This window comes from Oxyura jamaicensis, chromosome 8 (genome assembly GCF_011077185.1).
Source record: "Oxyura jamaicensis isolate SHBP4307 breed ruddy duck chromosome 8, BPBGC_Ojam_1.0, whole genome shotgun sequence".
Taxonomy (NCBI): Eukaryota; Metazoa; Chordata; class Aves; order Anseriformes; family Anatidae; genus Oxyura; species Oxyura jamaicensis.
This window is the reverse complement of record NC_048900.1, coordinates 1,555,654-1,577,558: the sequence shown is the minus strand read 5'-3', so window position 1 is coordinate 1,577,558 and position 21,905 is coordinate 1,555,654. Positions and strand designations below refer to the sequence as shown.

Here is a 21,905-nt window from a genome sequence, read left to right as displayed (position 1 = left end):
AGGGTATTGAACATCCTCAAAAGATTGTAGATTGATTATTGAAAATGAGTTTGAACACGTTGCTCCATGATTTCAGTTGCACCATTACATAAACTGATGTTTTTCCTCACATACATAAGGAAGAATTAGTGTTCAAGCATACAAAGCAAGGGTTTGGAAACAAACTGGGTATCAGAGTCCAGAACTGTACACATAAAAGACCTCACTGCCCTAGATGTTAGAGTACTGAATATCACATTTACAACATAAAAGGTCATTTTTTTTTTCCATCCAGCTCATCAACCAAGTAGAATGATTTTTAGACTGAATCCCTAGTTGAGAAACTTCCTTCCAAAGGCAGCCCTACCCTTTAAGAATGCTACGCAACACACTTACTGCATACGTAATCTCAGAGAAGGAAAAAATAGTATTAACATTAGAAAGCACTGATTACAGGATAATACCCTTAGTATCAGTTCATTTAAGTATATCTTGGTTTCACTCTTAGACGACTGAGTTTCAAGTATCCTGACAGTAGCGATTAACCTATTTTTCCCCAAAGTACAAGGATTAGGAAGCACTCAAAATAATTACCACATAAGTACTGCTGTTAATCTTATTCAGACCTACACCCTTACAGTATCAGTAGCCTTGAGAGGAAAAGAAGTGGACAGTGGAGAAAAAGAGAAGAGAGATCAGAATCAGTGCAGATTTAGAACAGATTAATGCAGCTATAACCTGATTGATCTAAGAACAGATCTTCAAGAACTGAGTTGATGTTTTTCTTAAGCCTACAACTGGATGGCATCACCTGGCTGATTCCAAGGGGAATTTCAGGCTGTACTACTGACGTCATAAGTTGAACACAAGTCAATCAACTGATTAAGGAATTCAGTGTTTGTTTAACATGCACTCAACCATATGGATACAAAATTCCTAATCACATAAAGAAACATAAAAGGCCTAGATGTATTTTGTCTTTAGATTTATTATTTCAGAGGCACTTAATGTCTTACATTGATATAGCGCCATTTCCCCCTCCAAAGCACTTTACAGTATTTACATACAGGAATGTTTCCCACCGCTGTTGAAATGCAGCCATCTGAATCCTACTAGTACCGTCTTCAAATCGCCAACAGTTTGAAACTGAAAATATTGATCAGTACTCTGCCTTACCAAGATCGATCAGAATTCCAATTTACAAACCTTCAACTTGTGCTATTAAAAAGACCTAAGAGATAAAATACAGTATCACAGTGTGATTCCGCAACATAACTGGGACTTGATCATTTTCATTACGTTTTTATAATCATTCATTAGACCAAGTCTACCTCCAAATACGTTAAGGCCTTTTAGAAAATACCATTCTAAGTCATTTCTTGTACTTTCTTTATAAGCCTCTTACAATCAAGCATGGATTTTTTTTTTTTCTTTTTCCCAGTATATTTAGAAAGACTAAGTCCTGGCCCTAAGGAGACAGCAGCATCCTCCATGTCAATGAATTTCACATCATCTACAAAGGCAAGCCTATTCCTCCTTGGTTACAGAATTGGACTTTGTTTTTTTAGTTAAATCTGAGTTTACACAAAATTCTGTTATTAACCAGTTGAACTGTAAAGACACAACACTGGTTGCTGGGGTTCTATATAAAAGTATACTGTGTGTGGTTTTGCTTGTGTTAGAAATATGTTACAGTATCTAAAGTCCATTACTCCACGGCCCTAGTCACAGGGACAATAACAACTTTCTCATTTTAAAGTGTTTTTGTTTTTTTTCTTTATCTTTCTAAAAAGCTACTAAAACACCCCTTCCAAGAAAAGAAGTTGCATTTGTGCTGACAACTTTCACAAAAAAAAAATCTGGCATCCATATGTTCACAGTTACAATTAAAAATAAAAGATTACAACCTCACATACTGCATGCTGCTACCTGCTACATTATAAACTAGGCTGATATGAGAACCTGAGCGCACAGAAAACAATTAGTAAAAGGTGATTATGTATTTGTTATCTTGTGGACAAAGCACAAAAATTTATTCTGGCATCTTATGCTCCTGAATATGCTACACTTTGATTTTCATTGATGCATTGTAAAATGAGTCTACTGTGATCACCAGATTATTAAACCAGGTTAGCTGTTTGCATCTGAGTACTATGAAAGAATATTAGTAGTGATGGATATGGCCAAGAACTATGATAAAAGGAAAAATACTAACAGGTAGCAATCTTAACATGAAATAGAGTGAAATTGGGTAAAGTTAACAGACAGCAGTACATCCAAGTTCATATCATTTTATAAAAAGATACCTTTTTAAATCTAAACCTGTGATAAAAGACGCACAGAGCAGATTTATTGCATATTTTATGCATGCCTTCATGTAGTGCATTCATATATTAAATCTTATGTGGAACAATAAAGAACTACTAGACCTTCACTGTACAACAGTTTTCTTGTTTGTTTGTTTTAAAGCCTAAACAGTGATTTAGTTCAAGTTATACCTTCCTATTCCTCGATGACAAAAATCACCTTGCTGCATTTATTTTTGTAAAAGTCACATGGCCAGCACAGTAATCATTTGTACGGGGGGGAGAGGAAATAAGTTTACAGTAAACTGTTTAAAGAGTTTGGTTTCTTCAAGGGGATTTGGCAGCTGGAATAAGAAAACCAGCAGGGACAAGCAATTCGTAGACAACAGCAAGAATCAATGCTGAGCAATATCTATCAGAAATCAAGAAACCTCACAACATAAATGAGAGAAAAATTTGAAGGACAAAACATTGTTTTAGGCTTCACAGACTGGAAAAATAATTAAGAAGTACCCTTATCACTTTCAAATTCAGATCTGAAGAGCAGCTAAAACCATTAGGAGATCTGATTTTTTGAAGAGGGATAAAAGGAGAGACTCAGGAAAAGTAGCTGCTGTATCACAGGACTGAACCCAGGCAGGACAGACATCTGCCCGCCATTTTCAGCTTAACGTTATTTTTCAGAGGAATGAAGATCTGAGTCCATTCTAACTCCTGCCAACTTAAAGAGGAAGACTGGTGCCACACTTGAAGCAAATAGCTCCCACTCTCTCAGAGCTGAAACTGGCACAAAGTGTTTTTTGATACATCACTTATCTTTTCCCTTTTTTTTCTGGTCAGTCCTTTCCTCCCAGCTCTTCATTGTCATAGTATTTCATTGACAGAAAAGGTGGGGCAGTGGGGAACAGGAAAAGGGGTCTTGCTAAATTGGAAGAGAATGGGACTGGTGAGCAGCAAAGAACTACGGACAGACAAATGTGAAAGGAATCCCAAACCCAGCACAGAACAAGCTGAATTTTCTTAGCAGAAGGAATTAGTTTCATCTTTTAGGTTCAGTCCATTCTTTATCAGCAAGGGCATATTGGCTACATCACAAGGCTTGGTCAAGGAAAAAGCTCTTTCATCAACCAAACAGGGCACAGATCTGAAGATGGGATAATGTCCTGCACAATGTGAGAACTCAGAAATATGCATAGAAGAGAGCAAAAAATCCAAGACTGCTTTACAGGAACAAGAGAGGTAGCAACCCTAATTTTAACAGGGCTTTTCACTGAAGGGAAAGAAGGTCTACAAAAGTCAAATCAGCTGATTTCAAATGGTTTGCATCCCAGGATGAATCAGGTTACGCTGATTTAAGCCCAATTTAATTTAGGCAGGTTTTTAAACCACAAGAATAAAGACATTCTTAGTACATATTAATAATTAAACCAACATATACACAATTAGCAATATCCTACATAATAGTAAACGCGTAACAGCTTGTTTTAGGTTACCCTAGTTAATTTGTTTAAAAACAAGCTGAGTAGTTTATTTGTACAATGTCTGCCGTTCTACATGTTTCCAGTAATCATCAGTCTCTGTAGCAGTTCAGTTTATGAATTTTAAGATCCAAATTCAATTGTGTCTTCAGTTATCTTCTTGAACTCATAATTCCCTCTGCCATCCATGTGCAAGTAAAACTGAAATGAAAAACACATTATCAACCCCTTAATTTTCCAGCTCAAAAATATAATTTATGCATTTATAAAGCAGTTTACTCATCCCTGTATATTAATTCAGTATTCCTCCAGTCATTTTATGTAAAAAGTGATAACAGTAATATCTTAATTTTGGTCTAAAGATGTCCATGTATTAGAGATGGAATTATGCATAGGTATATTGGCTATCTTTTGAAAGCAAGATCTCCGTGCTCTTTACTGGATTCTGGTTAAAGTTCGTTTGTTGTTTTTTTTGTTTGTTTTCAGGCTAAGAAGTCTAAGACTGTATTTCATGAGCCTATTATACTTTTCAAGCTACTTTTACAGAGACAGATTTTTGGTTATTTCACCTTTCATAAATTGTAAGTGTAAGAATATTTCAAATACTGCAACTGGATTACGAAAGAATTACCTTTTTAACAAAACAGAATGTGATCTATTAGGAAGCAAAATACAAACACCCTAAATTTAGTAGAAAAAGTCAAAGAACAAAACCGTAACCATCTACAGATACCTTTAGCAAAACAAAAGACTACATACATCATGGTGTTTCCAGAGCGACTTTCTGTGGGAGACAGTGAAGAGAGTGATGCCAACCTACATGAAGAAGGAAGCACATGCAATAAAACCATAAATTTCATTTTTCTAACGTATTAAGTTGTATTTATTTTTCAGCTTGTTAACAGCTGAAGAGATTAAATTCATAAATACAAACTTCCAGACTACTGGAAGTTTTTATTTACTGTGACATAAAAAGAACGGGCTCACCTTTCGGCAATGGCTGTAAATGTAGCCTTCTACGTCAACACTAACAGCACTTGTGCATTCATCCAGAATTGCAAACTGGGGCTTATGATAAAATAACCTTGCCATCTGAAATGCAAACCAAAACCATAATGTAGATACAGGACCACAACCAGTACTGCAATGTGACATGTTAAACTAAAAATCCATGTCCAAAATTTGCCTATTGCAATGCAATAGAATTTCCTTTAATTTGGCACTTACTGATGCCTGGAAATTTGAGTACTGCATATTACCCTTATTATCCTTTTTTTTTGTTGTTGTTAATAAATTTAGAACTTTTGTTTATATAAACAAAATGTAAGGAGTCGTAGATGTTCAATGTTTCCTATTAAATTTGGAGCACAAGTAAGCCTTACTTTAGCTAGTTTTCTCAGTTTTCAGGTACTCCACATTTTGGTGTTTTCTTTCAATAAAATATTATTATTTTAAAAAATCTTAAAATTCAGACTGCATTTTCAACTTATATACCATATTTGTTAAGTGTTTATGATTTTGTGACATACGGCCATTCTCTGTTTTTCTCCCCCGCTGAGTACATCCATCCAGTCCTGAACACTATCCCAGCCTCCTTCACGTTCCAAGATCTGACCAAGCTGGACATTATCCAAGTACTCCTTCAGCACCTTTATCGAACAGTAATAACAAAGCTTAAGTTAACTTGCTAAAAAAAAAAGTGACTGAAAAAAGTTTATAAAGTGTTACACTACTATGCAGGTGTACAATCAACCACAACAAGCATTAGAAACATACTACATGCAGTGTTTTGAATAGTGACTTCTATATTTTTTTTTAATCTGAAGCATACCAATTTGTCTCACTTAAGATGAGTAAGTGAACTGCTCATCATTACCTGGTCAGAAATCCCTTTCTTTCGTTGATCTTCTAAAGTATCTGGATATATAACTTGATCCCTGAGAGTTCCAAGAGTCATATATGGTCTCTGAGACAAAGTTACAAACAATAAGATATGTCAAAGTATTTATAAACACAGTCAAAGGAGGAAGAAAGAACTCTATTGTCAATTAAAGTACTTTGCCTCACCTGGGGAACATAGAACAACTTTCCTCTTACAGGTTTTGTTAAACGTCCACCAAACAAAGGCCACAACTGCAACAAGAAAAAAAAAAAGGTTTAAACTTGAGAAAAAAAAAAGTTCAATCACAGTGCTTTGGACTTTTCCCTGTTTATCTGAAAGCTTCCTTACCTCACCAAGAACACGAAATAGTGAGCTCTTCCCACACCCATTTGGCCCACAAATCAGAACATTTGCACCAGATCGAACCTAAAAATGCAAAGCCAACGAATTAAAACAGTAGTTAGAAAGTACTGCTGTACACAGTAGCTATTGACATTAATGTGTGATTTCCAACACTAATTTTTTTCCCCAACTTACAACCAACTTAGCAGTTGTTTACCACCAACTACAGCTGGAAGAAAACACGCTTCTAACAAGCATTTTTGTGAAAATAGCTTTTTGTTTTTTAAAATAACTTGATTAATTTATTTTAAATATTAAGCATGCCATATAAATACAGCTCTTCACATTTTTTTGTTTGCTTTCTTTTTTAACTCAGACTACCTCTGAAATTACCATTTTCACTTTAAAGCATTATATGAAGTGTAATATACGTTGCTATATTTAAAAACTTACCTCAAAATTCAGATCTTGAATCAAAACATCTCCATTAGGTGTCACCAATGGAACATGATCAAACCTATTTGTATTGGGGTGTTAAAAAAATAAAATATATCAAAATAAGAGCAGTTGCCTAAAAGCAGCTAGCACTGCATGCTTACTCAAAGACTTCAGGATTAGGGCAAGACTTCACCAGTATTTCATTCAGTACATTGTCCCACTTTCCTACTATCAATAGCTAAGGAAATTAAGGTACCATTTTTCAAGAGCGTTTAATGAACCTCTTCAAGCTTTTTTTCCTTCATATATTTGTTTTCTCTATCCTTCTAAATCTTTGGCCTCCAAAATATCCTATGGATATAAATCTACGTTTATGGATGCACTTGATTTTAAACCTGGTAGTATATTCCATTAGTTCTAGGACATGGAATGAATGACTTGTGTGCTGGCTTGTCTTTTTTTAAATAGGTCTACCGCCTCTTTTCTTCTCCTGCCTGCCCTGCCCCCTTCCCCTCTGCTCCACTATCTGCTTTGCACATTGACCAGATTGAGGCTATTTTATTTCTTGATTTGCCTTACTTTATACTTTGGTTTTAGTAGTACTACTACATCGATACTATGTTTTTCAGGATGAAAAAAGTGTATTAAGAGCTCTATTAACCTTGGTAGAAGAAAAGACTAAAAAGCCAGAAATGTTAAAAATATTGAAATAATGGGAATTTTGTAAACATACTTGATAAGGTTATCAGTGTTGATAATTTCTCCAGATCCAGGTATCAAAGGCAAAGTTGGCTTTTTATCTGCATCTTAAATTAAGAAAAAAAAGTATTAGAAATCGGAGCACTACAAAGAGGCACAAGCATTGCATAGTATACATCCTATTTACCTTTTTCTTGCGATACCATAGTACGCTGATATTTGCCACTGTTCAAGTCCTTCAGAACCTGCATTAATTCCGTAATTCGAGCTGTGAAACTAATGAAAATAAACAATCCTTAAAAGTTTTGGAAATAAGCTCTAATGAATACTCTGCTAGGATGCCAAAATGACACAGTTCTCCAACCCACAGAAAAAGAAGACTTTACATTTTAGAGTTGCATTGAGGTTCTCCAACACTCGCAATATTTGGAAGAACCTTTCCTGTTTCAGCCAAGCATTTGATACTTCAGTGAAAGACTTCTTAATTAAAAGCCCCCAAATATTTTTGCAAAATAAGTAACACACAGTTGATTTACATATACTTGCCAATGTCTTTTCAACTAACCATTCAAACTGTATGCTGCTACTCTCCAGATACAAAATTGTTACTGGAGATAATTAACATATCTTCAAATACAGTGTTTTTTTTATAAAAAATGTTTTTATTTTCTAGATTTACTGTTCTGAACAAAGCACATAGCTCATTTTGTTTTAATTCTACAGTTACCAGTTTCTTAAAATGAGGTGAGAAACAGCCAAAACACAACTTTAAGAAAGGTTATTTCATGCAACTACTATTAAACTTACCCAGCCAATCTCGTCATTTCACGACCTGCAAGGACTATTCTGCCCAAAGCTTGAGACATTCTCAGTAACATTCTTCCACTTTGGTAGTAATCCTAGAGTAAAATTAAGTCTCTGTAGGTGAACTAACAAAGTATACATTTGAGAAATTGTTTTAATTCTGTTCTGCTTACCTCCAGAAGTTCTGCATGGGTACTGTTCTGATGACGAGGATCAGCCAGGTTCAAAAATGGACGACTAACAACCAAGTAACCAACCACAGTGGCAAGGTCTGTAGTTTTTAAGGATAAATATTAAACAATATATTAATAGCTTCAATTGAAAAAAGAATTCTCCTGTAAAATGTTTACCACCTAGTTATTTATTACAGTCCATCAGCACTGGACAAACACTTACATTTGGCAATGATAGTATCAATGAAACCCATAGAGAACCGGAACAGGATGAAGTTATGTAAATGTTCCACCTGGCAAATAACAAACAAAAGTGTCAGTACTTGTTTTACTATTTTTTATTATTTTATAGAAATTTGATTCCAAGTATAGCTACTTCCCAGTAAGTCATGAATACCCCAACAATGCCTATGGACTTTGTGACAAGCACTACATATGTCCCCACTGGCAAAGATCTACATTCTAAATCAAGACTATCTACACCTGAAACAAAGCAGTGAGAAAACATTAATTGTGGTTGGTGGAAAAGAATTAAGCAGCAAGAGAAAGACCATTCTGTCAGAAAACTACATTCTGATTATAGCCTACAAGTCTATTTTTTAATTTGATGACTGTAGCAGCACAAACACCAAGCCACCTCCATTTAACATACACACCATGACCAAGGGAAGAGCTTGAAATAGAGTTCAAAATTAAACAACGCATACAACAGAATGAGAAACAAAGCATAAAGTTGTGCAGCAAGAACAGAAAGAAGAGGAAAAGTGGACAAACGTATGGAAATACGTCAAAACAAAGAGCAGAAACAATTAAGGAAAAAGATGACAGAAGAACAAATAAAAAAGAGGGTGTTTAAGTTCTGAACACACATTCCAAATGCATGAGAAGAGAAATCAAAGACAAGACAGACCTACACACATGCAAGACAAGACTGAAGAATGTTTTAATTTTTAATGTGCTTAACAGACATAAATCAGTGTTAAAAATTAAAACTACAATTGAATTGGAAAATAAGACTTAATCAGGAGAATTATGAGTAGGGTTTGAATAACTATTTTTGCTGACGCACACTTCGGACATTTCCGATTTTCAACTTCTCCTTTATGTTCTCCACTTTCCTTCCACTACATCTTTGTGTATTCAACAGTTACTCTCAATAGAATAAAAAATTCAAGTCTTTCAGTATATTTTGTTGAATAATAAACTCTTACAGAAATTAGTACATGACAACTTTTCAAGAACTCATATACTACAGGTTTCCAAGATATCCATTTCTGTATTACACACTATCACCTTTCTTCTGACATGAACCTTAAAGACTACTTATGCAGTACACTTATAGCATAATAATTATGGTAGTTGAAATCACAGTACCAACTTGTACACAAATTCATTGAAGCAAAGTTGGCAATAACTGAAGTGATTTTAAGATTGTGAGTATGTAATCAGCTGTTTCAATAAACTCAACTGAGTTAGATAAACCTTTCTCTACTCTTTATCCTTTCACAAATTCTGATGATATGCAAGCGGAGAAAGACTTGAGAGAAAGTCAGTGAAAACATGGTTAATTAAACTCTGACTCACCATTATAAAATTACGCAAAGTTTTGCTTAAAATGTTTTAAAAGATTAAAAAAGTCTTACCAGCTTACGGAAAGTTCTGTGAATAGTCTGTTTTTCTCTCAAGTTTCCATTATAGAAAGCAATTTCTTCACTTTAAAGAAAGAGACAAAGAATGAAACTTACTTTAATGGCAGTCTGAAAGAGTCAACTATAAAACGCAAACAGCTGTTTTTCACCTGAAATAAGAGTTTGTATCCTCTCACAGTAGAACATAAGTTTATTGTACTACAGCTACAGTTTTTCTTTTAAATTAGAAATATAATGACAATAGGAGTTATTTAATAATCTGCATAAAGATGTAAACACTTTTGCTCAGAGCTGCTTGTGTCAGACTTTCAGACTATATTTAACATCTATAAATGACCAAATAGTTCTGTGGCATATCTTGGTAACAAAGTCAATTTCTACCTGTTTGTAATAAGCCGTGAGTTGACGTATCTGTACTCCCCTTCATATTTTTGTTCAATGATAGTCATCTTGCCAATTGGTCTCCTTAAACGTGTAAGGAAAAACCCTGAAACAATCAAGTATGCCATCATGCTAGCTGGACCCTGTAAATATGAAAAGAGAATAAAAATTTACCATCTAATGCTTTCAAGTGCAACATCTGTACCCAAAGTGCACAGAAAGCTTTAATTCCTTGATACTTTCCTCCCATGTGTCTGTATTACCAACCTCTTACAATTCCCAACATGCTCCTTCTCTTTTGTGCTGTAGATAATGCTTTCCTCCTCCTAATTCCCTGTCCCCAAATACCCTCCCCACCCCAGTCTTCTACTCAAGTTTTTATCATCACCCAGTGCAACCTCCATCTCCTACTTTCCCTGCTAATTTCACGAATAATTTGTTGGACCTTTTTTATTTCCGCTCCTTCATTTCTACCCACTTCTTGTTCTGTTTTTACTACATTGCCACAGCAGTTGCTCTTTCAATCCCCTCTTCCTTTCTTTGATTTATACATCTCTAAAACATTTCCTGCTTCTCTTGAGCAGTCCTGGTAGGGATCTCTTCTGGAACCTACGATTCAGGACACGAAGGCTCCAAAACAGCAAAATAAGTCTCTTAAGCCATAATGCACTTGAACATTACTGAGTGTGGTATGGTATAAAGCCAAATACACAAACTGAATTTGACGTAAACTGTCTGAGAAACTACCTATTATGGAAAGCAATGCAAAGACTTGTAAGACTGGAAAAGTTACCTAAGTTCAGCTAAGCCTTACTGCAATCCTCTACTACAAAATCTACATCACATGCCCAAGAGCTGCTACTTGTTGAAACCTTAAAAAAATGCATTATTAGAAGTGTTAAGATAAACAATTTTTTTAATGATTTGACTCATTAAAAGGAGAAAGACGACCTCCTCATGATACAGGATTCAATAACATTAGGTTTTTATTATTACTTAAAATTGTTGTTTTAATTCAAGCTTTAGAACTTCAGAAACCTTTTAACACCAGGGAAAAAAACATTCTATTATTGCTCTTTGGCATTCTGTACATTTACCAAATGACACAAAGTATGCTGGTTGGCAAAAATGCAGACTAGAATCCAAAGATAACAAATGTATTCCTCTCCCCATACACACTTGAAAATTATTTTTTCTTATCTATTTAAAAAAAATGGTTGCAGTTGTAGAAACTAGCTGAGAGCTTCATGATGTTGGCTGCAAGTATGTAGAATGCAGTCCTAATAGAAACCAGCGTTTTGATTTTACAATTAAGTTTTGTGGATCACATGCAATTTTTAAAATATTCTCATCTTAATATCCTTTTTTTCTACCTAAATTTTTTAGGTACAACATATAAGCTCAATTTAACAGATCACAGTAGTAAATTACAGGATTTTATAGAAATTTTAGTACATGGAATATGTAAGATATATGAATGGAGCAAGCAAGGAAAGAAGAAGCAGAGCTCCTGCTCAAGAGCATGACTCTTACAACTCTTCTCATGTTGGAAAAGATTCCTAGCAAATTAAACATTGAATAGTCTGCCATTTAAGAAACATTTTTAACGGTACAAGGTCTCTAATTGCTATCCTATTGCTGCTTCTTATGTTCCATCAGCAAGTGTATTAAGCTCTATGCAAGGACCAGCTCCCCTTTACAGAGGTTGCAAAGAAACAAGAAACATATTTTCTCCCTTCAATTAAAGTCATGCAAGATACAAGCACTCAGGAAGAGTACTGTACTAAAGGGATTCCCAAGTAGCTGCTAGAAGAAATTGAAGAACTTTCTTGGGTTTTATGAGAGTTGACTGCCCACAAATTATTTTTACCTTGCGTACCTCAAGATATTGTTTTGAATGCTTTAGTGCTTTCTAAGCATAAATGAGTATTTTAGTACATCCTTTCAAATAATAGATCAATCTATAATTAACGTCTAATGTTCTCCTCAGACTCCAAACAGGTACAATGCTATAACCAAAGGGAAAACTTAAAGTGCTGAAAACTCTTAAGTTACCTGAGCTCCTATTGCACTCGTGAGCTTGAAGATATACAAAACTATATCCAAAAAAGGCTGTAACAGAAGCACAGAAAAAAAAAGCATTAGAACACCAATGTAATATGAATATAAAATGGTGCAGAAACTATTACCTCCCCAAAAACAGCTATCGCTCTGCACTAACAGCACAATACTGCAGTTAATCTATCACACAAAGTTAAAACAAAAGGAATTTCAATGTGATATTTTCCTGACAACATTCATTCAAGAACTGAACATCATAGAACAGTATGGGTTGGAAAGGACCTTAAAGATTACCTAGTTCCAATTCTCCCCCGGCAGGGGGGAAAGATACCTTCCACTAGATCATGTTGCCCAAAGCCCCATCCAATTTGGCCTTGAACACTTCCAGGAATGGGGGCATCAGACAAAATACTTACTATATAAAAAAGTAGTTTGCTATTTTAAGTCTGTAATAACTTCTTTGCTACCCAACTAGGTAAAGTTGGACTACATCCTCCTCTTAACACAGATGATTGTGAGAAATAGAGTGGAAAAATAATGCCATATAGTTGGTCATGTACCTGACAGAAGCAATATTACAATTTGAAAGCAAAGTATTCTCTGTCAAATCTAGAGCAGCTGATCTACAGATTTTGGAGCCAGAAGTTTCTGAAAACATTAACTTGTATTTTACTTTATACTTTACTTGTACAAACAATGTAGCATGAAACAATTCTGTTGAAATTTTTAGAATATATTTATTTTATTTTGTTATCTCAAAAAACAAAGGTTTACATGTGAAACACTGGGAAATGCTTGTTCAACCATATCTCTCTGGCCAAAATAATATTTGCATTTAATAAAAAAAAAAAAGCAATTGTTTTTTCTTCAGAAATGTAACTAGCTGAGAAAGTATACTCATCCCAGTTTAACTGCAAAAGAATGCATTAAGTTCCTTAAAACAAATTCACGAAAAATTATTACAATCAGCAACAGTGCTTTAGCAGAGATCACATAAACTGCAGAGAGAAGGAAAAATTACAATATATTACCTTAAACAATGTTTTTTTTCAACACTATACCCCAGGCAAATACATATTTAAACGCAAGCAATAGTTTTGAGCTCTGACATAAGGTTCCAAGCATCCACAGCTATTACTCAAAGTTCTCTCTGAAAAGACTTACCTTGCTAAGGTTTGAGTACAGGTCCACTACACTGTTACAGAATTTTTCCACATCCTGTGTAAGGAGTTGATCTGGATTAGCTATTCTGTTGTCCAGATTTCCCATTTTGTAGTATGTATAAGCTCTGAAACAAAGCAATGGTTACTTAAGAGGTAGGGAAAAACAAAATCAGTGTTGCATTTAGAGTTAGAAAATCTTCATGAACCCCGCATCAGCATACCTGACAACCTAAACGCAGTGCTGAAGAATATAAGAAGCTACTGCATGTAGTTCATGCACCCAATCCAGTTTGCGGAATTATTACCACAGTTCCAAATGAACTCCCGAAGTCCGTTGGTTACTTTCACCTACTAATAGAAGCAGTATGGTGCGTACTTTTTGTGTCCCATTGACAAACGCAGACTCTGCTGTGTTTGTACCTGGTGCCATATAAAGCCTAGATAAACCTCTTATCCTTAATTGTAATCAAAAGCCTCTTCTAAACAATATAGCTACTAAGCACCATGCGACTTTCTTACTATGGGCTTAAAATGATTTGTTTTGATTTTGATCAATTTAGTTAATATCTAATGGTTTAAGAACAAGATGTTACTTACTTAAGATATTCCTCATAGAGGTATCTGGTGAGTCTTACTCGGAAGCAGAGTTTCAATTCATTTAGACCATATTTCAAGAAGTTATTCACTAAGGAAATCTATAAAGAGATAGAATTTCAATATTTAGGCAGGAAGATTTAATTTAGCTCGATCAGTTTGCAGCATAGATTATGCAAAACCTATGAAGCAGGTAAATTGTCCCCTTAGAGTCAACAATACTGTTAACACCAACCATACAGAGTCTGCAGGACCACTGATTTGTAACTACATTTTTGACAACTCCAGTTCTCAGAGCGATTCACCACATCAAGGGATCTAATATAAACCACCGTTCAGTTAACATATCTTTAGCTTGGATAAATATATAATGAACATATCTTGATCATTTAACAATCTCTACTGTAAAATGGTCAATTCATTTTAAAATCTATTGTAAAGCAGGTACATTATCTATTCAGTAGTAACATTTACTTTTATGTGGTGGGGGTCAGATGTTGACATGCCGAAGGAAAGACAGTGAGGAAAAAAAGTTAGAAAAAGCTGTAAGAAATTTTAAACTTGAAGACTAAAAATATCATCTTCAATGGTATCAAAAGCATCCTAAAACTACATTGCTGAAACATCATCCAATCCACAGAACGTTATTATGCAGAGAAAGTTATTTTCTGACATAATTTTTCTGACATGAAATCTCATTAATACAGATCTTCATGTAAAACAACAATTTCCTATGGATTCTGAGACAATCATTTTAGATCTTGTCCTCAAATTCTTAACTAACATTTAAAATACTTTCTACTAAAAGAATGACACAAGAAAAACACTTACAGCAGGCATTGCGGCAATGAAGTTGAACAAGTATTTCTTGAAATCTTTTCTGCTGCGACCAATGATGGCACTGCAAACAAGCATAAGCTAAGCGTTATTTACGAAAGAAACTATAAACTAGTATTTCTTAGGTGAACAAATTCTCAGTGGACCACATAGCAGAGGAAAAAAAAAACAACATGGTGAAGACATCTAGTAGGATCAAGAATAACAAAGTTCTGTAAGTTTAGTGGTAAGTGACCCATCGTAAGCAACTATCGGCCTTCTGTTCCTGCAGTAACTGCTTCCATTAAGGGCTCAGCGATACCGGGTCACAGAATACCTTTCCACAGAGTTCCTTTCCTTCTTTGATCTGGTCAGGCTAGGGTGCTGCAGTAGTACTCATTTTTTGCAAGTTTAGTATATGTATAAAATTGAAGAAAGATGACAAAAAAAAAAACAGTGAAAATATGCAAGAGAAGAAAAAGGCAAAAAAATAAAAAGGAAAATAGGGTAATAAGGAGCAAAACTGAGAACAGAGCATACCAATTGCTGCATAGCAACCAGTTGTCACATCCCTTTAACTGGACAGGAGATACAATACACAGCTAAACAACAACTACCTGTGACTAATTAAAAGAAAAAGAATTTTTTTTTAGCCTTATCTGCAAAGTATTCCCAAAGAAATCCAACTGCGTGTTCATTTTCTTGGAAATTTTCAAGCTAAAATTAAAACACTAACACTTGAAAAAATGAATTCAGAGATACTTTTTTTTTTTTTTGCTTTTATAGAAGAAAAAATAAGAAGCAAAATGGTAGAGGGAAGAAGGCAGGGACAAGCACACAGAAGCGCATTACAGAAGAGAATCAATCGCCATTCTACAAAGCTCTAAAAGTCTCTCCTGTAATACAATGTCATTTTGAACTTTAAAACTATGTAGTTCAAAAGGCCCAAAATTCTGTTTCAGATCTATAATGACCTGTATATTGACCTCACTGGAAATTTACTATACCACTATTCCAAAGCACCCTCTCGTCAGTGTACACAAAGTGACGAAAAGACTGAAAAATCATTTACTAAGAGGTAAATTTGGCTTTAAAAAATAAAATCAATTATTCTGCTATTGGGTACTTTCAAAAATGAATTATTTTTCCTTTCCAAAAATATAGAATTCTCACCCCTTAAAATCATGACTATACCTGTTTCCAACTGCTTATAAAAGCAGTAAGAAAGGAATAAAGTGTCTGAATCAGGCCATGCTCCCTGTCATACATGAGAAATAATATTTTAAAGAAGTTTATGGATACCTTTCAATGACTGTTCCATTTTGAATCATCCAAATATCACAATAGGTGCGGACTACCAGCATCACAGCAATAAGCAGCAAATAACCCGTCTAGTACAAAAAAAAAAATATAACAGTTAAACAATGGATAAGAGTCACATTTTTTCTTAGCTGTCCATCAAATCTCGTTAGTTCTAATTCCTGATGAACTTTGGCTTTCCAAACCCCATCCCTGTATGCCTAATATCTCTATGCTCTTTCCCAGTAACCCATCCCTGCTTCCACATTCTTTGTGCTTCCTTTTCATATGTGAGCTGTCAGAGCTCTCCCTTTTCATCCATTTTTTTTTTTTTTTTTTTTTTTTTAAAGCAAACTTAAGTGTTCTGGAAATCATGACTAAGATGCTGAGGCAAACAGTCTTACCATGCTAAATTCTAGTCTGCATAGCTTTCCTGAAATGCTGTTAACAGACTTTCTTTGCAGGGACAATTTGACTTCATGGTAAGATGGCCTAGACGTAACTTACAAAGCAAAGTTATGGACGAATAGCACACTATTTAGAGATGTGAAGCACTTACAGGGAGAAGTGGACTACCTTGCAAAACCTGGATGCTCTTTTAAAACATATGCTACAGGCAGCAGTTACTTGCTGACAGCCAATAGCTTACCTTGCAATTAAAACCAGAATGCAACTTTTTAGTGATCTAACAACCAAACGTGAATGTAGATTTTTGTATGTATGTGTTATGTTGCTATTTTAAAATATGTATTACAACTTGGTCCTGTTCAAGCAAGATATGCTTTCACTTAAAATCTAGTGTAATTGCACGAGAAAACGTGACTCCAAAACTACTCATTTTTATTTGTAACTGTAGGCAATGCTTACCTCCTTACAAAGTGCTCTAGGGACCATTATTTTCAGAATTCGACATATTCTTGCAATAAACACTCTGTCCACCATTGCTCGCTCCTTCTTTCCCTCTTTCTGTTCCAAATAGAACAAGTAAAACAAGTAAAGTAAGTTTAAATGATGCAATACTTTTCCTATCCTCATTGTTTACAGCTACTTTCTTTCTGCAGCATTTGCATTTTTTTCCTGTCAATTTAAGACACAAGTTACATGAAACTTATGAATTAGGATTGTATGCCTTTACAGCTACCACAAATGTTAAGAACTAAGCCATCAGAACAAATTGCAATAGGAAATAGCTGCCATGATGTTAAATTATATTTATTTCAATTTTATGTTAAAAGTAATACACAAACAATGCAGACCACTGCATTAAAACCTCCAATTATAGGTTACAATGCAATTTGCTATCTCTTAAAGTTGCGTGTGTCTGGAAGACATCGTCTGCCAGTGTTTTTAAAGATGTATTCCACCTTTTCTCTAGACCATCAACAGTTTAAACTCCTTCACTGTATAGCACTAACTTGCTTCAAGTGGATCGAGCATTTGTTATTCCTTTTCTTCTCTGGGAGTGCATTACACTGTTTTTGAGAAATACATCTACTAGACTAAACCACTCCCTCCCACACTCAAGTGCCTCTTTTTTTCATGTGTCAGTTACATTTTTTTTAATCATACAGCCCTATCTCCTGTCCCAGCTGAGTATTTTAACAAAGTAATGGTCCAGATCTTTTCTTTCTTTTCTTCTACAGTTGTGACATAAGGATTCAGTCCTGAAAACAGACCAAAAGGGCATACGTGTGTTCTTAAAACAAGTCCTGCCTTATTAATCTAATACTGCTGTCTTTGCTACCCAAGATGTGTGTGAAACAGGAATTACCAGTATCCATAGTAATACTGTAACAGGAAATCTGAAAGAAAAACCTAGAGAAATGGTATAGTGAAGACAGAGAAAGTAGAAAGAAAAAGCTTCTGTTTCACCATTACTCAATTTGGACAATGCTATCAAGCACTCATCTTTTCCAACCCCCCTCCAATTCCCAAGTATTATTAAAACCCAGAAGCTTGCACAGAGGGTCCAACTTAATCTCTTCACTTGCCGTTCTCATATGCAACGTGATGAGCAGTAAGTGTAAGCTCTGAGCCCCAGCAAACACCAACTTACTCTGAATGCTCTGGGAATAAGCCTACCTGTTTTCCATAGGAAGAAGACAGCCAGAGCTCTGTCCCTTGCAAACAAACATGTATGAATAGAAACTACAGATAAAACTTCTGTTTGATAGGATGCTTTACGGTAGGTGGTAAAAATATTTTAACTAAGAATTTTTATGCAGAAATTCAAGCCAGTCCAACAAAGACTACTGTCAAGGTTGTATGAAGCATGATGCTACAAAGTTACTGCTTTGTTTGGAACAGAAAAGACAAATGGGTATCTGAAGTGCAATGTTTCTAGGAATACCTGACTAAACGTACCTGATATTTGAGCTGAACTTACTCTTCCTTTTTAATCATGTCTTCCCTGTTTCTACCTTTGTGCTGAACTTACAGTAATTCCAGTATCTTCTTTCCCACAGGTATTTCCTTACACTGCTAATATCTCGTTGAGTACAATTACATCCAAGATGGTTAGGATTAACAGACAGCTAGCTAAAATTTGTAAAAATAGCTATTGGTCTGTGAATCATATTTTTATGGCAGATACTGCAGTAAAGGTCTGGCTGGAAGCTAACATGATGATACTTGCATACATCTTAGTATATGTCCAGTGCAAGCCTCTTCTCAAGTTTTCAGCAAAGACTGAAGTATTTGGAATAGCTGTCTATTCATACCATGACAAGACTCTATACTTCTAATTATGGGCTCTGCCCTTTTGGCTAACTGTTGTATTTTATTTTAACATGAAAAAAAACCTTGACTAAAAGGGATACACCCTTTTGAAAATAAATGAACACACACAAATCAGGAAAATGCCAAACCTCCTGTGAGAATTACTTTTTAGAAATGGTCAGACTACATCACATTGCCTACTTTTTTTTCCCCTCTTAAATAGAAAACAATTACAGATGCCACCAAACCTACAGGCAGCTATTTGTTGCTAAGCATGTAGTCAAACTTCCAAAACTAGTCCTTAAATGTTCATAAAACATGAAGAGATGAAAAGCACATGGTACACATCAAGCTCTTATACAAATTTCAGCCACATGTGATTAATCTCATTCCTCCACTTGTTTCACCAATGCAAGTCTGAAGGTATCGTGCAAGCCACATTTGCATCATACCCATCATATTGTCTAAAATGAAGCTGTTGGGACCAAAAGTAAAAAAAACAAAAACAAACAAAAAAAATAGCATTTAAAATTATTACAATAACAACACGTGAAGGAATAATTACCTCATTGTTCTGCAGGGATTGTTTTCCACTTCTTTTACTGTGGAAGAAAAATAAAGTATTTTACTTTTTATTAGCACAAAGTTCTTAGTCTTGATCTCTACCTGCAGGAGACAAAAAAGAAAGCTTGCAATTATATCCCCATCTATTTATTTCAAAGCAGCACAGGGCCTTCACAGTGCAACTACCCTTTGCGTCAAACTTGCATGCTACTTTTATACTGTTTCCATGAAATGCTACCCCTTCTGCCACTTGGTTTCATACATGAAAGCTACCTCTTGCATCTCCAAGTTTGGCTTCACCTTGTCTTCTGTAGCCTGACCGCCCAGTGTTTTTATGCCTGTAACATATACTTTGCAGGTATGGCTATGAGGTTCCAGTGACTACAAATGAAATTACATGAATGCAGATTCAGCGATCCAACTTCGATGTTTCACACTATCTACACAAGCCAAACAGATTTGTTTTGCATGGTATTTTACTTTCAACTAACTCGTTTTACTACATGTAAAGATTAGTTATTCATAAGCCTGTGCTACAGGGGAAAAAAAGCTAGATCCTGTGAAACCAAGGTTCTGTAAAGACGCGCAAAGATGCGGAGCTGGTTTTCCTTCTGTCCTTTTTTTTTCCTCGCATCTTCTAGAGCTATTCAAGGAAAAACATTTATCAACTACTACTAAACAACCATCCAAAAATACAATGGTATTCTTTTTCCCCTTTTATAAAAAGGCAGGCTGGCGTGTAATACAGTTCTAGTTTGCCTTCCTTTCTGACCATTCAAGTATCAAATAAGCACATGGAGCCACGGGGAGCGTTTAGGCATTTTGGAGTTTAAAAGTGACAGCTACCCACATTACATTGTAAGCTGCCATATCAAACAAAATATTATCATTAGGCTGACCTCAAAACTGCAATATTCATGCAGTTGCAAGACAGCACCTCGGAAGTGACAGGGCAGCAGAAGCCAAGAAAGGCACTGCGCTTCTGCCTACAACACCGAAACAGCTGCAGGCAGCCCCGTGAGCAGTTACCCCACACCTCTGCCAGCACCAGCACCTCACATCGGTGCTTCAAAGCACCATGAAGAAAGTACCTAGGATGAAATTATGGCTAGTTTAATTTGCCACGATTAGACTACAGATCTGAATGCCATTGACCAATGAAGAAAAGTTAACTTAATTACAAGGAAGGAAGAGGCAAGGCAGCAGAATATGAGAAGAGACCAGGAAAGCGAGAAGGAAGAGATGCCAGTTTAACGAGAACTTAATTAAAGGTAATGATGAGACATAAGCCTGAGAGGAGAAGATAAAAATCTTGTAAGATACTTGTGCAAAACACAAAGCAAAGAACATGACAGACAGTAGATGGCAGACAGGAGAGAATGAAAGCTTCAGAAAAGGTGTAACAATGGAAATGTCTGGAAATGGTAGCAGCGTGCAAAGCCTAAGGAACAGCTTCGTTAAGAGACTACATCCTGGTGGTGTCAGAGTGATGACTGCTGGTACAAGAAACTTCTTTCCTCCTCAACACATCTGTTAGTTTTTCAAGGTACAAAACAGTAACTTATTCTAAAAATGCCCTAAGTATGGATCCGATTAGAAGTCCAATTGGATCTGGTTTGGGATCAGGAGAAAAGTAGTACCCTTAGGAGTTTATGATCAAACTAAGCGGGTATTTTTCTGGATGATTCATGACTTGCAGTAACACATAAATCCTACCTTCGTTACTTCCAGGCTAGCCAATGTTTGAAGTCACAACATTCAACATACAACTATTGCACCTTTAAAAGGATCAGAAGTGAATACATCAAAACAGTAATGTTAGGAATATGTGGCCCAGAACCATTGTGGCAGTTGAAAACCTTTGCTGTATTTACTAAAACACTTTTTCCTACAGTAGCTGTAGAGAAAAATTCAGTAGCTGAAGTGACTGAGCTCATCTGAAACTGATTGTTCGTTAAAGAATTGTCCAGAAACAGTCATCTTATATTTGCGAACTTACATTTAATTAATTTTTATCTTAAACTTTATAAATATAAATTCTAAGTATTTGTAAATTGAAAACCTGATGAAAATAAAGCTTTAACAGTGCTTTTCCTTTTTAAAAGATCATGCAAGCTCAAAACAAGACCAATACTTCAACAAGAAAGAAAATAATCTTTTATCTGATTTGTGGATTGTCTAGATGCAGAAAACCAACTGGCTACACAGCTCCATAAAGTTGTTCTCAGTATTAACAAAAATTAGTACATTGTTACTTTAAAAATTAAAACTACTTTGCTTTCAAAAGACTCTGCCATAGCTCTGCCTGGAATAAACTGCAGAACTTTCCTTCCCGAAGTCTCACTCCTTCAGAGAGACTGAAAACTGGCGCTACTCCAGACCCCATTATACTATTGTACAACTTTGTGTGAGAGAATTGTGGTTGCATTCCCACGAATTTAAAGACCAAATTAGTCAGCAAGAATGCAACAAGACCATCTTGTTGCAGCAGAGAGTTCTCATTTGAATCGATGCACCTCTCTATTACTCCAGCCCTCTCACTTACTTGGTGCTGGAGCA

General features: G+C 35.4%; 1 protein-coding gene across 1 annotated transcript in view; it reads right to left on the bottom strand.

Annotated features, from left to right (window-relative positions):
- Positions 1 to 947: 947 nt before the first annotated feature.
- ABCD3 (ATP binding cassette subfamily D member 3) overlaps positions 948 to 21,905 on the bottom strand; it is a 30,715-nt gene continuing 9,757 nt past the window's right edge. The window contains exons 2-23 of the mRNA XM_035332673.1: positions 19,348 to 19,384; positions 16,932 to 17,030; positions 16,068 to 16,156; positions 14,781 to 14,850; positions 13,953 to 14,050; positions 13,357 to 13,480; positions 12,187 to 12,243; positions 10,132 to 10,274; positions 9,745 to 9,814; positions 8,325 to 8,394; positions 8,102 to 8,199; positions 7,932 to 8,023; positions 7,312 to 7,400; positions 7,159 to 7,231; positions 6,441 to 6,504; positions 5,994 to 6,071; positions 5,831 to 5,896; positions 5,640 to 5,729; positions 5,293 to 5,412; positions 4,751 to 4,855; positions 4,523 to 4,579; positions 948 to 3,964 (exon numbers count right to left, since the gene is read on the bottom strand). Of these exons, the coding sequence (XP_035188564.1) occupies positions 3,887 to 3,964; positions 4,523 to 4,579; positions 4,751 to 4,855; positions 5,293 to 5,412; positions 5,640 to 5,729; positions 5,831 to 5,896; positions 5,994 to 6,071; positions 6,441 to 6,504; positions 7,159 to 7,231; positions 7,312 to 7,400; positions 7,932 to 8,023; positions 8,102 to 8,199; positions 8,325 to 8,394; positions 9,745 to 9,814; positions 10,132 to 10,274; positions 12,187 to 12,243; positions 13,357 to 13,480; positions 13,953 to 14,050; positions 14,781 to 14,850; positions 16,068 to 16,156; positions 16,932 to 17,030; positions 19,348 to 19,384 (1,867 nt within the window). The 3' untranslated portion in view covers positions 948 to 3,886. The remainder of the gene's footprint in view (positions 3,965 to 4,522; positions 4,580 to 4,750; positions 4,856 to 5,292; positions 5,413 to 5,639; positions 5,730 to 5,830; positions 5,897 to 5,993; positions 6,072 to 6,440; positions 6,505 to 7,158; positions 7,232 to 7,311; positions 7,401 to 7,931; positions 8,024 to 8,101; positions 8,200 to 8,324; positions 8,395 to 9,744; positions 9,815 to 10,131; positions 10,275 to 12,186; positions 12,244 to 13,356; positions 13,481 to 13,952; positions 14,051 to 14,780; positions 14,851 to 16,067; positions 16,157 to 16,931; positions 17,031 to 19,347; positions 19,385 to 21,905) is intronic.